We start from the raw sequence: 15,878 nt of genomic DNA on the forward strand, positions 1-15,878 counted from the left end.
GTGGGAGGCAGAGGCAGGCGGATTTCTGAGTTTGAGGCCAGCCTGGTCTACAGAGTGAGTTCCAGGACAGCCAGGGCTACACAGAGAAATCCTGTCTCGGAAAAAAAAAAAAAAAAAGAAGTGTGTGAAGCAACAGGACAAAAAGATGCATGCTTCCAGGTGCCTTTGTCACCCCCAGTGCACCCGTTGTCCCATTTTGGGAATTTATTTTCACAAAACTCACATCTAGTTGTGTCTTCTCTGTTTAAAATGCTTGAGCAGCTTCTCTCTGCCAGCAAGTCCTGAGCTTTCAGCCCAACGCCTCTATAATCACGTTTACATTTGATTTTGTATTTACTATTAGCATGGTGGCCTATGTGGAAGTCACAGGACAACTTTGGTGGCATTGGTTTGCGTGGTCCACCTCTAGGTGGGATCCAAGGACCACACTTGGGTCATCAGGCACACAGTGAGAGTCTGTACCCACTTCAGCCTTCACACTAACCCCTCAGCTGTTCTAGATCCTCTGGGAAGCAGACCCCAGGCAGGACCAGGAAGTGCAGATTTACTGAAAGATCAAGCTGGAGAAATGGACAGGGAAAGTTAGCCTGGAGAGAGTGGTTAGTGTCTGGTTCCTGGAAAGGAAGGAAAAAGAAGGAAGATCTCTTAGGAGACACCTCAGACTGACCTTGAAGAATGTGCCAACCAGCCTGGTAAGGACTGGAGCCCTGGAGTGCTCTCCCTGAGCAGAAATGGACTAGCCTAGAGTACACATCCTTGACAGGGCTTCCAGGAATTGACCTGACTTGGTGCAGCTAGGGGATGCAGAAATGACCATCACACAGACACACGGAAAAGCTGGGATCGGGTGGTCCAAGCTCTCTGACAGAGAAACCAGAGTGTGCAGGAAGCTCAGCGTGTTTATTATTTACAGTTGACAGAGAGGCAGGGTTATTACAGCTGAACAAGGAGCTGGGGTTATCACCTACAGATAAACAGGGAGGCAGGTTGATATGTTTATATACAGCTGAACAAAGAGTCAGGTTTAGCTGGTCTCTGTAGGAGTCTCTAGGTAGGCAGTCTTCAGGCTGTAAACACAGTGGATAGAGCTGTTGCGGGGAGAAAGCTATGGTGGACATTTTCTGCACACACTGTCAACACCTGCACTTGGACCAGAAGGTGGCTTTGGCATCTTTTTGAGCCTCACACCATGGGAAGGCAGGAAGGTTTTGCACTTTCCCTGTAGGTCTGAGTCTTGGCACAACCCGCTCACATCAACAACACACTCTGGACCTCACACACTCCAGCCATTATCATCCAGCCATTATCAAGGAGCTGCCCTGGGGAGTGGCCTTTGTTGCAGGACATTTGTTCACACTGTGAACCCCGAGATTGTGCTGTTTACTAAAAATACCTGTTTCTAGTTGTGGTGTGGCTCAGCACTTAGCACATCCCTTTAATCCTTCTGGCTGGCATACAGACTTAATCCCAAACCATGAAGGTAAGGTTAGTTTGTAGACAGAAGCACCCACGTTTGAAAGTGATGTCTAGTAGATTGACAGACAAAGTGATGAATCAGAAAAAGATTTGGCAGAATAGGATACACCCAACTCTCACAAGAAAGAGAAGCTACTTAAGGAGCAGAGGAAGAGAAAAAGAGGAGGAGGAGGAGTTTTACCGGGACAGTTATAGAGAAACAGGTTGCAGGGAGAGAACAAGCTAGACACAGGTGAAGACAAGCCTTATTCAAACATATCACCAAACTTAATATGAGGCCTGCAGAACAATTCAATAAAAAAAAAAAAAAAAAAAAAAACTGAGAGAACCCAGTCCTCACAGAGGACTTTGAGCCAGAACAGCTGAGTTGAACCAGCCAGGCAGATCTCAGACAGAACTAGAAAGGGTGAGTTTATTCAGCAGTAAGTCTCAGAAGCTGAAAACATTCTAGGCCTAGATTAGATTGTATGGAGGCTGGAAGCTTCCAGGACTAGGTCTGGGAGAGCAGACTGAGGTAGTAAGCCTCGGAGACAACAATTCTATCAGGAGAGTAAAAAAACAGTTTTATAGGTCTTGACTTGGGAACTGCCTGCACCCTGAAGCTGCAGGTACCACAGCCACCATAATCAAAGCCTGATTTTTTTTTTTTTTTTTTTTTTTTTTTGGTTTTTTCGAGACAGGGTTTCTCTGTATAGCCCTGGCTGTCCTGGAACTCACTTTGTAGACCAGGCTGGCCTCGAACTCAGAAATCCGCCTGCCTCTGCCTCCCGAGTGCTGGGATTAAAGGCGTGCGCCACCACGCCCGGCTCAAAGCCTGATTTTATTATCTCCCTTTCCATTCTCCAAGACCCTGTGCACTGGCGCCACTGGCCTGACCACATGTCAGGAGCCACACCAATCTTCTATGTCTACCTAAATCCCAGCCTCTGCTTATTCAGTCCTCTCTGCCTCTGATGCTCCTTCCAACAGAAAACTTCATGTTCTCAGCATCTGGCTTAATTGCAATTTCCTGATGGCACTCTGAAAATTTTGTCCCTTCCTATTCCTGTGGTACTATTTTTAGGTCAGTAGTCTCCAGGCTGGAATGTCTTGGTCACTGTTCTGAGACAAGGTCTTGTGTAGCCTAGACCTGCCTCAAACTTACAATCCTCCTGCCTCACCTTATTGAATATGAAGATTACAAATGCATGCCATTACATTGACTCTGGTCAAACAAACAGAGGCTTCCAGGAGTCTTTTTAGCTATCCGTGTATATCAATGAGTGTCTGTGATGTGTGTGTACACTAGTGCACACGGGCATACACATTTGCTGAGGCCAGAAGAGGTTTTGGATCCCAAGAACTAGAATTGCAGGTGGGTATGAGGCACCTGATATGGGTGCTGGGAACTGAACTCAGGTCTTCTTCAAGAGTAGTGAGTACTCATAACCTCTGAATCATCTCTAGAGGCCGCCCACTTCCCTTTTTCCCAGATGTGAATGTTTGCCCCTCTCCCCACCCCCACATACCTTCTTTCTCTAGCAGGGTGTTCAGCACGGGTGGAAGTCAGGAGACTCTGGCTTAGATGTTGGCACTGCCTTGACTGTTGTTAGGAATTTTTTTTAAAGATTTATTTATTATATATAAGTACACTGTAGCTGTCTTCAGACACACCAGAGGAGGGCATCAGATCCCATTACAGATGGTTGTGAGCTGCCATGTGGTTGCTGGGATTTGAACTCAGGACCTCTGGAAGAGCAGTCGGTGCTCTTAACAACTGAGCCATCTCTCCAGCCCTATTTTTTTTTAAGATGTTGCTTACTTGTATTTTATATGAAGGAATGTTTTTGAACATATATGTAGTGCACAGTGTGCATGCAGTGCCTGTGGAAGCCAGAAGACGACACTGGATCTCCTCTGACTGGAGTTAGGGACAGTCGTGAGCCTCCCTGCCAGGTGCTAGGAACGGAACTGGGGTTGTCTGCAAGAGCAGCCAGTGCTCTTAACCATTTTCCCAGCCCTTTAGTGGGAATTCTTGGAGGCCATCTCTAGAGCCCCAGAATAACCTCTGGGGCTACACCCAAAGTGTTCTCAAGTGTTATCATTCCTTTGCACTCGACGGGTCAGTGAGCCAGACCACTGTGTTAGCGTAGAGAACAGCAACCTCTCTAACATGGAAGGCTGGTTCCCTGGGTTTTAATCCCAGTGCTGTGTCACAGAGACCCCAAAGAAGGCTCGAGAAAGAAACCCAGACCTCACATTGTTCTAAGGCTGTCCCCAGAGGCTTTGCCTTCCGTATGTAACGGGAAAAGAGACTTTATGGATTCTGAGGCCACAATCCAGAGTTAACCCTAAGAGTCAGATCATGCATGCTGAGAGGACGGGATAACAGACCCACACACTTAGAAGCCAGCATCAGGAAGAGCAGACTTCTGCTGTGCTGCTAAAGGACCCCTCACTGTTGTTATTAAGTCACTCTAAAGATCTCAAACCAAGACCAGAGTTGTGGGCAGATTGTTCAGGGACCCAGAACCTGGGGTGTATGAAGTGCATCACCAGACACCAGGAAAAACAAACAAAACAAATTAGAGCAAAATACACAGCTCCATTATGCAAGGCACAAGCAAAACCTTTTTTAGTCCTGGCTACAATCGTGAACCAAGAACGCCGTCTGTAGAGATTCCCCGAGGGTCATGTAAGCAATTGAGATGGTTATATCTTTTTAAACAGTTTCTGAAAACTTGGGGTAAAAAACAAAATCTCAGCTATTCATCTTGAAACAGCCTGCTAGTCCAGGAGAAGCCTGAGGCCCTACAGATTCACTTCCCTGGAACTGGGGCTGGGAGCAGAGCTCGGGCTTCTGGAGTTGCTGGGGACAGGGGTATGTGTTCCCAGCCTTCCATTCCCATAGGCATCTGTGTCTTGTCCTGGGGAGAGAGCAGGACCCAGGATGTAGCCGGAGGTCTCCTGGGGATCCTTCATCCCAGGCTCTTTCTTCTCACTTAACAGTCTGACATGAAGGAAACACGCAGGGCTGCCGGGCCCTGAGCCATGGCAAGAATCTTCCCTTCTCTCTGGAGTCTTGGGAGGCCCTGGCTTTCCCCAACCAGTGGAGCTTAGACTCTTCAAAGCATTGCCCGAGTCTCTAGACACTTACCTGGTTACCATCCTAGCCCAACTCCATGTCTCCATGTTCTTAGATATGGGCAAGTGTTTAATGTCATTCCTCTCTGCTCAGTTTTGTATTGTACCTCAATGGCGCTATCTCTCTCTCTCTCTCTCTCTCTCTCTCTCTCTCTCTCTCTCTCTCTGTGTGTGTGTGTGTGTGTGTGTGTGTGTTAGGGGGTCATCTGTGTGAGGTGGTGGATGTCTGTAATTCTAGCATCAGGAGATAGAGGAGGAAAGCTACAACTGAAGCCAGCCTGGGCTACATGGTGAATTCTGGGCCACCCTTGCCTGCCTCGTGGAGACCCTGTTTCAACAGACTAACAGAGTTAGGAAAATACTTCAGTCTGAAAAGCTCTTGCTTACTGCACAAATGTGAGACCATAGTTCGCTCCTCAGAGCTCACAGAAAAGCCAGGTGAGATGGCTCAGGGCTGTAATCCCAGCTCTGCAGGAGCAGGGAGAGGTAGAACCCTGGACTCACGAAGTCACCCAGAAAGCTCCAGATGATCAAAGAGACCCTGTGTCACAAAACAAGGTGGGTGTCACCTGAGAAATGACACCTGAACTTGACCTCTGGCCTCTTTGAGCACCTGCCTGTGCACAGTTGTACATTCAGACAAACAAGCACACATACAGAACAAGCAAGTAAAAAATAATTAAAATTATAAGTGTAAAGAGGGCTTGGTCTAGTAGTTCTTAGCTTGTTTGAGATCTCACTCCTTTTCCAGGATCTCTTGGAACAAGTAGACCCTCTCTCTGGAAGAATTCACAGGCAGCCAGAACTGTGTGCACAGTTTGCAGCTTTCAAGGGCCACTGCCCCAGCCTGAGTTTCTGAGCTCTTAGCGGAGAGAGAAGAAGTGGGAGAAGGTGATGTCAGGGCCAGGGGACAGAGAGAGACACAGGTAGGGGGTCACGACTGGTGGTCGTACCTAAGACTAGGCACAGGATCACCAGTGAGTGTTGCTAGTCCTAGGCAGAGTCAGGTCTCAAACTTGATCAGACAGCTATCTGAGGTGCCTATTTAGCATATCAGACAGACTCTGGCTCCAGGCTCCTCAGTCCATACTCAGGACTGTGATTGCCTCTTACAGAGTCATCCAGGCTGGCATATCCCACTCCCTACCCTCCACCTCTCCAGCCCCCGGACTTCTCTTCCCTTTCCCCAGACTCTCTGATTCCTTTATCACCTCAGCCATTTTGGTTACTCACTTTTGGTCCTCTTAGTTCCTTTGCATTCTCTTGACCTCCTGCCCCCCACTCAGACTCTCCCGGTTCATTCCCCGGTTCATTCTGTTGGCCATGTTCAGTCGGAGCCTTCCAGGTGCCTCTGGCTATTCTCTCCCTCATTATCTACAGTAAGCCTTCTCCTCAACCATGATTGGGATGGTTTTTTTTTGTTTGTTTTTTTTTTGTTTTTTTTTTTCAGTCAGCAACTGTGCTAGGCCACAGCAGTGGTCCATGGCCATGGGCTGGGGCTTATGCACTGTAACTTTGAATATCTAGCATAAAATTTAAAGAGTTGAAGGAAACTGGCCCTAGAGTCATTTTCCTGGAGGACGCGAGTGGCACTTATGTCTATCTGGTAGGTTGGGGCCCTCACAGCCAGTTGACAGGGGCTCCCAGTAGGCTCCCAGCCAACAAGGTAGGGAGGGGCTTGGTCACTGCACACCCTAAGAAAATGAAATGAGTACATGATCGCTCCAAAGTATAGTTGAGATTTTTGTTATAGATAGGAGAGAAAGTCCTGCCAGAGGCATATGGAAGAGTCTAGAGCAAGAATAGAAAGTAGGACCTTGGACATGGCCAATTGACTGAACTGAGTCACCAAGTATTGAAGGGAACAGAGAGAAGAAGAAAGAGGAGATGGGGGAGGGGTAGGCCAAGAACCAAGAGCAAATGGACTTGGGGAGGAGAGCAAAGTCCATGAGCTGGAGATTTAGGATAGGAGAAGAGCTGAGAGGAGCCACAGGTACTAAGTGACCCGGAGGCCAGTGTGCGCTTTGGTATGCTAATGGGCATTTGTCCTGGGCTTCTTTTGGACCCAACAACGATAAATTCTTGAGTCTAAGATTCTGTCTTTTCTGTGGGGAAGTGGATCTCATGAAGTAGCATGTGATTGCTAGGGTATCATTCTGTGCAAACTGGGTGGTGGGGGGGTGGAAATGGGGAAGTTTTTGGACCCAGATTCCATCCCAACACATCACAGGGGATTTCTGGAAGCAGAGCAGCCACCGAAGCAAGCACAATGATTGTTTGTAGTCCAGAGCTTGTGCAAAGCTCCCGCTGGGTGGTGACTCAGGGAGGGTAGAATTTCCCTTGGGCCAGCCAGCTGGACAAGTCTACTTTGTTCACTGTGCAGGCCCCAGCACAGAGGAGCAGGGTCTGACCAAGGGGAGGGGGTAAGGTGGGTGGGAGGGGAGGGAACCTGATTTAACATGCACATGTACATGATGATCAGCCAGGGTTTCCCCCCACATCCAGCCTACCCTATCCCTAGCCCCAGCCTTCCCAGCACTGGCTCCACAGATGATCCAAAACAGACATCTGCACATGCCTGCTGAGCTTCGGGAGGTGCCGCTCCCACCGATGCCACATGGCATGGATCAGTCTTCACACTCAAGTGGATCCACCCTTGAGTGAGATGTTCTCCAACCTCCGAATCTCCCCCCTTGCTTCACTGTGGTGTTTAAAACTATCAGTTTTATTCTTACTGATGTGTTCTCTGGACTCTTTTGTTCGTGTGCGTGTGTGCGTGTGTGTGTGTATGTATGTGTGCATGCATGTATGTGTGTGTGTGTGCGTGTGTGTGCATGCATGTATGTGTGTGTATGTGCGCGTGCGTGTGTGCGCGCGCATAGCTGCATGTAGGTGTGTGTTACTTCCAGGCACCTTATGCCCAAGCTGGCCTAAGATTCACTCTGTAGCCTAGACAGTCCTTGACTTCCTTGTCACCCCAAATAGCTGGGATGACAGGCACATGCACCGCAAGGTGAGGCGTGAGGCGTCCAGGTTATTGGCCGTCATGCAGTCTGTTGGCACAGTGAGGCTGACAGGTTGGAAAGTATCAGCTAGCCGGACCACAGTTTTAGTCTGTGCAAGGAGATAATGAATCTGCGTTTCACTTTCTCGTGGTCTAGCAAGCTCCCTGATGCAAGCGAGCAGACACTGCCGTATAGCCAGCCCACTGCCATCACCAGGGAAGTACCTAGCACCACATCATTTCCTCCAGGTGCTCTCCCTTTGACTAAGGAAGGGAAAGTTAGCCATGTGTTCCTGACCTGGGAAGGGAGGAGACACACACTACAGATGCTAGAGAGGGCAGGATGCAGTCCTGATCCATCAGGGCCAGGTCACATTGAGTCAAGAAGACGGGCCCCTGGCCCTGATGGCTCAGGCATGCAAAGCAGATGCCAACTGTCATCCTGCATACTGACAGTGCCAATCAATTACGGTTACTGGGTTTCAGTTCTCTGAGGAGTAACCTTTTGGGTGTGGTGGGGCCAGGCAGATGAATCAGCCACAGGCCTGCTTCTCCACAGGTGCTCCACTTAGCAGAGGAAAGGGAGGCTAGTCTTGGTCGTCTGAACCCTGAATCCTCTGCATTCCCTCTTATCCCTGGCTTAAGTTTAGCTGCCTCTCTTCACTGCATCTGGGGTCCTGGTCTTGGGCTCTCAGAAATTAGTAAATCCAGGTACTTATGGTCTGGTGGGAGGGAGTCCTTTCTGGCTCACAGCAAGGTCAGCCAGCTCCAAGACAGGTGCCTAACAGTCCCCATGTTCACCCTGGGCTGTGGATTCTCTAGTCCCTTGCCGGCAGGACTGCACTGACAGAGGAGCCTAAGACATCCCCATCCCCTTTTCATTGGCCCTGGGCATCTACAGATCCCAGGAAGAGAGGGGTTGGGGCTCAGGTGAGCGTGGGAGAGGCAGGCGCTGCCCCTCCTAAGGATATACCTTCTCTCTCTTTAAGACTTATGAATTGGCTGCTCCATTTTTACCCCCACATCCCTCTGCAGGCCCATCGCTCCCAACAAAATGAGTCCCCCAGGGGTCAGAACCCAGCTCTGACCTTCCCCACCCTCTTCCTCCTGTGATGTGGACAAGGTCCCTAACATTCTAAGCTAGTTTCTTTATTAGGAGAGGAGATAATGACTACTCCTACTCTCCTCAGGATGGCCCGCCTCATCCTTAAAAGTGTCCCAGAGCAAGGATTGGGGATGTGCGTTTGGGACCAGTACAGGAACGATGGTGCATTGTAAGTCAGGAGTGTCCAGGCGTAGCAAATGGGTAGAGGACAACCAACTCTGTCTACTCGAATAAACTGCAGAGCTTCCTGTCTGTGTCATGGAGCAAGGGGGGGGGGGGCAGGTAACCCTCCAGGCCTTTGAGTTTGTTGGACACCAGATACCTGTGTATTTTACCAGTGTGTTAGTCGATGTCGTCATACTCATCTTACAGACGAGCTAGCTCAAGCCTCTGGAGTAGCATGTGTGGGTGCCACTGCACTGAGTTCAGGTGTTACTAGCTGTAAGTGCGCAGTCAGCAGAGTCCCACCGTGCAACACATGCCTTCCCCGGTGTGGTGACCTTCAGGTTTGGGACTCTCTTACTTTCTAGGCACTGCCTCCAAGGGCACAGACTGTCCCTAGAAGTCCCTTGAGAGATGGAGAGCAAACCAGGGAGTGTCCCTACATCTCTGACCCCAAGCCAGGATTTTTCCCCCATTGCCCGGGGTGGGGGAGATGGGGGGAGCTTACCCATGGGGATTTCCCCAAGGGGCTGGAGTGGGCTTTTTTCTGGGGTCAGAGAAGGACATTGCACTCAGGCTGAGGTGGGGAATCCCCCATGGATTTCATGGTGCCAATGGGAGGAGCCTATTTTTTTCCTGATACATGGGCTCTTAAGGGGGAAGAGAGACTAGGGCCTGCCTGAATTAGCCTCTTAGCCAAGCTTCTTGATGTCTGGAGCTCCATCTTCCTTCCCGCCCCCCACCAGCCAACACCCTCCCCTGCTTGCTGCCATGAGACCATGACACCAGGCAATGACACTTGTATTTAATAACGGAAGGAAACAGTCTACGACTTGGAGCCTCCACCCACTTCTGAGGAAAAATAAAAGACACCAGATTGTTCATTACAACACCGACTTTTGATGGCACTGACTAGAAACAAGGCCAGTGTTTAAGGATAAGAAACAAAAATTATCCTGAAGAGGAAACTCAGATGACAAGAGGATTTCATATAAAAACTCAAGTCACAAAAACAGTGTTCACGGTTTCTCTTTTTGGTTTTGTTGGTTTTGTAACTAAATTTTCTTTCTTTCTTCCTTTTATGCATATAGATGTTTTGCCTGCATGTATGTGCTCCACATGTATGTCTGGTGTCCATGGAGGCTGGAATAGGGCATCATATCCTCTGGAACTAGAATTAGGGACAGTTGTATACCACCCCATGTATACTGGGAATCAAACCTTGGTTCTCTGAAAGAGCAGCCAGTGAGTGCTCTGACCATTGAGACATCCAGCCCCTTACTGAGACAGGACCTTGCTGTACATTCCAGACTGACTTCAAACTCCCTGCAATCCTCCAGCCTTAGCCTCTGAGCATTGGGATTACAGGCATATGCCACCACATACAGCTTGCTTTCATTTCCTTCCTCCCAGTTTTACTGTTGCAAGCCAGACACGGTGATGTATACTTATAATTCCAGAATTTGAGAAATGGAGTCATTAGGGTCAGGAGTTCAAGGCCAACCTGAGCAGGACGAGACTCTATCTAAAAATATATAAGGAAACAACTGTCTGGAAGGATGTCTATGAAATGCTTTTGTGTATGAGACTAAGTCTCATTTTGTTGTCCTGAAGCTTCCTGTGTAGACCAGGCTGGGCTTAAACCTGGTCCTCTAGCCTTTGCCTCCCCAGTGCTGGGATCACAGGCATGTGCCACTACCCCAGTTAATACCAAATGCTAGCTGTAGTTACTGCTGAGAAGTAGGATTATATGTGCCTTTTGGGGGCAGGGGTTCTGTCTTCAGTATTTTCCAAAGCTCCATCAGTGAAAGGCACTGTCTTTTATGTTTTCGTAGTTGTGAAGGAGAAAGCTCACAATATCAGGCACGAGGGAGCTCTCCTTCTGGCTCTGTAGCTAGTCAGCCCAGTCCCCAGCCAAGGTGCAGAAGTGCAGACAAAAGATGCTAAGAAGAAAGCATCAGAAAGGATTGGCCCAGTATGTCTGTCCAGCCATCACCAGAGAGCCCAGCTGACAATACAGGCTGTAGCAGGAGGAGGCTCCTCCGTGCCTTCTGCCATCCCTTGCCCCATATTACTGTGCTCATAGGCTCATTGGCATCTGAAGTTACCTCTCTGTTAATGGCATGTCTGATGAGCTTTATCTCTGTGGAGAGAGAACAGGAGCCCTTGAGCCTCCCATCACGGAAGATCAGATGAGCAGCCCTGGACTATGGACATTTATCCTGAGGCTACACATGGCAGTGTGAGATGGAACTGACTTCATATGAAAGGAGAAGGAGAGAGATAGCAGACTTGTGAGCCCTGAAATGGATGGAACATGACAACTGGGGGAACCTGGCCCCATCCATAGTTCCAGTTACAGGTGTTGTGGGTGAGCCAGCTTTGCAGTCTGCATTTGAGGATAGTGAAGAGAGAGCCAATTTCTCTTCCATTCTGAAGTCCCTCCTGCTATGGCAGCTACCTCCACTCATCATCCCGTCTTCATGTTCATCCCATCCGTTCTGCTGGTCCTGCCGTGACCAGGTAGCTTGCAAGATGCTACATCCAGTCTTTAGTTCTCTGTCTTCACATTAGGTGGCCTGTCTCTGTGTGCTGCTCATCCCCCCTGGCTCCCATCCTGTTGGCCCTCCTACACAGAGTCCTCAGGCACCTTTGCTGAGCTGTTGAATGGGCTTCTGTTGTCCCCAGCTTCCCCCTGACATCCACCCTCTTGGTAGTCTTATCCTACACCATGACACTAAAGAGCTACATGCTAAAAACTCCCAGCCTTCATTCCCAGCCTCTCCAGATTCACCTTCTAGTGGCATGCCTAAAAGATATCAGTGTTTAACATCTCCCCAACAGTCACCCTGCCCCATCACCAAGCCTGCGCTGTTGCAGGCATCTGTATCTCACAAGCTCAGACGCTGCTCTGACTAGTTTCTGTTGTCAACTTAACACACCCTTGAGTCACCTGGCAAGAAGGAATCCCAATCAAAGAAATCATCTTGTCCTGTGGCTATGTCTGTGCGGAATTCTAGTGATTGATGTAAGAGGGCTTAGCCCACTGTGGGTGGCACTATCCCTAAGCAAATGGACCTGGCCTATTTAAGCAACTCAGCAGAACATGAGCCAGAGAAGCCAGCAAGCAGCATCCCCCTGTGGTTTCTGCTCCAGGTTCCTGCTATGATTTCTCTTAATGATAGATTATGAGCTGGAGGTTCAGATGAAAGAAGCCCTTTTTCAGGGGGCTTTTGCTTACCGTGTTTTATCACAGCATCAAAAATCAAATTAGCCGGGCATGGTGGCACACACCTTTAATCCTAGCACTAGGGAGGCAGAGGCAGGTGGATTTCTGAGTTCGAGGCCAGCCTGGTCTACAGAGTGAGTTCCAGGACAGCCAGAGCTATACAGAGAAACCCTGTCTCAAAAAACAAAAACAAAACAAAACAAAACAAAAAATCAAACTAGAATAACTAGATGGCCACCTCCATATTTTATTTTATTTTATAAGATTTATTTATTTATTTATTATTTTATGTATGTGAGTACACTGTAGCTGTACAGATGGTTGTCATGTGGTTGTTGGGAGTTGCATTTTTTTAGAACTTCTGCTCGCTCTGGTCAACCCCATCGCTCCATTCAGCCCCGCTTGCTCAGCCCCTGCTTGCTTCAGCCCAAAGATTTATTTATTATTATACATAAGAACACTGTAGCTGACTTCAGAAGTACCAGAAGAGGGCATCAAATCTCACTACAAGTGGTTGTGAGTCACCATGTGGTTGCTGGGATCTGAACTCAGGACCTTCGGAAGAGCAGCCAAGTGCTCTTCCCCGCTGAGCCATCTTGCCAGCCCCTCCTCCATCTTTTAAAAAGGAATCTCTCACAGTCAGCTATTGGATGGAACACAGGGCCCCCAATGGAGGAGCTAGAGAAAGTACCCAAGGAGCTAAAGGGGTCTGCAACCCTATAGGTGGAACATCAATATGAATTAACTAGTACCCCAAGAGCTCATGTCTCTAGCTGCATATGTATCAGAAGATGACCTAGTTGGCCATCATTGGGAAGAGAGGTCCCTTAGTCTTGCAAACTTTATATGCCTCAGTATGGGGGAACACCAGGGCCAAGAAGTGGGAGTGGGTGGGTAGGGGAGTGGCGGGAGGTCTGGGGGACTTTTGGGATAGCATTTGAAATGTAAATGAAGAAAATACCTAAAAAAAATAACATGTCAATAAATAAAATTTTATTTATCAAGTAAAAAAAGAAAAAGGAATCTCACCGGGCAGTGTGGCACACTCCTTTAATCCCGGCACTTGGGAAGCAGAGGCAGGCAGATTTCTGAGTTTGAGGCCAGCCTGGTCTACAGAGTAAGTTCCAGGACAGCCAGGGCTACACAGAGAAACCCTGTCTAGGAAAAAACAAAACAAAAAAAATCTCAAATTATCAATTGTTATCTATTGGCAAAGCCTGTTAGCGCCATGCTCTAGAATTTGACCACACCCCAACACCTCCTTGTTACTCCTCTGTCCAAGCCACTATTGTCCCTAGGGTTTCTGCAGTAGCTGGCTCTCTGACTGAATGATTCTAACTTTGTTAAGTTTATTCTCAACAGTGCTTCTAGGATGATGTCATTTCTCTCTATTAACCCTTTTAGTGGCTCCACTCTTGGAGAGGCAAAGCCCAAATTTGCATACTGGCTTTCGTATACTGCCTTGCAATTACAGGACTGTCTCTCTACTTTTTTTTTTTTTTTTTTTTTTTTTTTTTTGATTTTCAAGACAGGGTTTCTCTATGTAGCCCTGGCTGTCCTGGAACTCACTCTATAGACCAGGCTGGCCTCGAACTCAGAAACCCGCCTGCCTCTGCCTCCCAAGTGCTGGGATTAAAGGCATGTGCGCCAACACACCCGGCTGGCTGCCTCTCTACTTCTTGAGCCTCTCTTTCCTCCTCTTTGTCATTACTCTGGTCACACAGCTGTCCTCTCTGGTCATGCCAGGCAAGCTGTCTGTCACCTCCAGACTTTAAATGTTCTTGTTCCTGACCCTGGGAGCCACTCTTCCATAACCCACTGAGTTCAGATCCTCAACCCTTGGGTTATTTTTTCACTCTTGAAAATCCAACCTTCCATATGTGCGCATGCACGTGCATGCGTGTTTGTAGACCTTTCTTTCTCTTTCTTTTTCTCTTTCTTTTTCTCTTTCTTTTCTTTTTCTTTTTTTTTTTTTTCCTAATGCATCTCTTATATCCTAGCCTGCCCTTGAACTTACTGTATATCCAAGTGTGTCTCTGCATTTCCAGTTCTCCTGCCTCTGCCTCCTAAGTATAATGGTCACGGGCACATGCTACCACACCTAGTTTTATGTGGTGCTGGAGGTGAAACCTAGAGCTTCATACATGCAAGGCAAACAGTAAACCAACTGGGCTACATACATCCCAGCCTCACTGTTCAGAATTTTAAAACTATTTCTCAACATTCCCTATTCTTCTTGATTTTCTTTTTTCCCCCCCTTCATAGCACTTTATTTCCTGTGACTACTATATGTTTGTTTATTAATTCAGCTCTTAGTATTTGCAAGAACACAGACTCCCTAAGAGCAAATGCTTCTTTCCACTGCTGCATACTCTGGGTCCTAGGACAGTGTCCGGCATGTATGGTAGGTGTTCAGTAACTGCTGAGATCTGCCCACCCATGGTGAGATGGCCATAGGGTGTTCAATAAGTAGCTGCTGAGTGGCTCCATCGGTAAAGATAAATAAAGAGGTCCCTTCTATTCCCAGAGCCTTGAGAAGGAAGAGCGCTGGGGTTTCTCCCGTCTGCAAGCATTCAATACTGAGAAGCCAGTCTCTGTAGAAAGGGCCTTGGGTGTGCCATGCCCCTGTGCCTGTCTCAGTTTGTGTGCAGCTAGCCCACATCTCAGTGGCTCTTGGAGAGCTTGTCAGAGATGCACCTGCATTACTCACCGTCTGTCCCCAATCCACTCGCTATCCACGTCCTTTCTTCTTCCAGGTGCTGGAGTGCACAGCACCTCAGAAGAGAACAGCTAAGAGGTAAGAGAGCAATGGACTGCGGCTGGTTTGGGATTTCCCGTCTTAAAGGTTATGGAAAGTAGCCCAGGAAACCCCAGGGGAACGGTGCTGGTTTCACGGACAGAGTGTGAACCCTGGAACTAGGGGACAGTTCACTCATGCCAGGGGTGGCCTGAGGTCTTTAGAGTCTGTTTTCTGCTGGTACAATGGAACATCTGAAATTGGATAATTTATAAAGGAAAACATTTCATTTAGACTCATTTTTTTCCCAGAGGCAGGAAGCCCAAGATCAGATAGCCCTACCTCATATGGCTCTCATGCAGTAACATGAACGAGGCGGCAGTCAGCAGGACAGGGCTCGCTGAGGATTCCACAGAGCCAGTGATCTCAGAGTGACAGACCTTGTTCTAGACCTAGCAGCAGCGCTTCCATGGGAAAATGCCTGGCTTCAGGCCCACAGGATAGCCTTCCTGCTCCACCACCCAGAGGCCTTCCCTTGCTAGCGTCTCCAGAGCTCCTCCCTGGTGTTCCAAAGTCAAGGAAGGCCTTGATCAGTTTAGTTCTAGACCAAGAGCTTACTAAAATGTCTCTCCTCCCTGCCCCCACTATGGTTCCCTGCTGAATCTCAGTCTAATTGACAAAAAAAGAAAAGAAAGAAAATCAGCGGCTACTTGATATAAGACAGCATGTCTATACCAAAATGTACTGCTGGCGTGGGGGGGGGGCTACTAGGGAGCTACTGCTGCTGATGCGGGGGGGGGGGGGCTGCTGATGTTGTGGGTATGGGAGTGATGATGTAGACTAATGTTGCTGTGGGGATGCTCCTGATGTAAGATAGTGTGTGCTGCTGCTGTGACTGGAAAGAGGTAGCTTTAAAACTGTGTCCAGCCTTCGATCAAGCAGTTGGCTTTGCAGAACTAAGGAATAATCACATCCAAGCAAAGGTGACTGTACAAAGGTGTCTATAACTGCAACATTTGTAACATCACAGAGAACTTGTTCA

The 15,878-nt window shown here is 48.3% G+C and overlaps 1 protein-coding gene across 2 annotated transcripts in view; it reads left to right on the forward strand.

The window, feature by feature from the left end:
- Positions 1-15,878, forward strand: part of LOC110305839 (cytochrome b-c1 complex subunit 8-like) — a 65,608-nt gene that overhangs the window by 29,568 nt on the left and 20,162 nt on the right. Inside the window, exon 3 of one of the 2 annotated variants that reach the window (XM_029483744.2) lies at positions 14,856-14,896. The exons of the other annotated variant lie outside the window; for it this stretch is intronic. Within the exon in view, the coding sequence (XP_029339604.1) occupies positions 14,856-14,896 (41 nt within the window). The remainder of the gene's footprint in view (positions 1-14,855; positions 14,897-15,878) is intronic. 2 annotated transcript variants of the gene reach the window in all.

This window comes from Mus caroli, unplaced genomic scaffold, assembly GCF_978045245.1.
Source record: "Mus caroli unplaced genomic scaffold, Mus_caroli_1 scaffold_13, whole genome shotgun sequence".
NCBI lineage: Eukaryota > Metazoa > Chordata > Mammalia > Rodentia > Muridae > Mus > Mus caroli.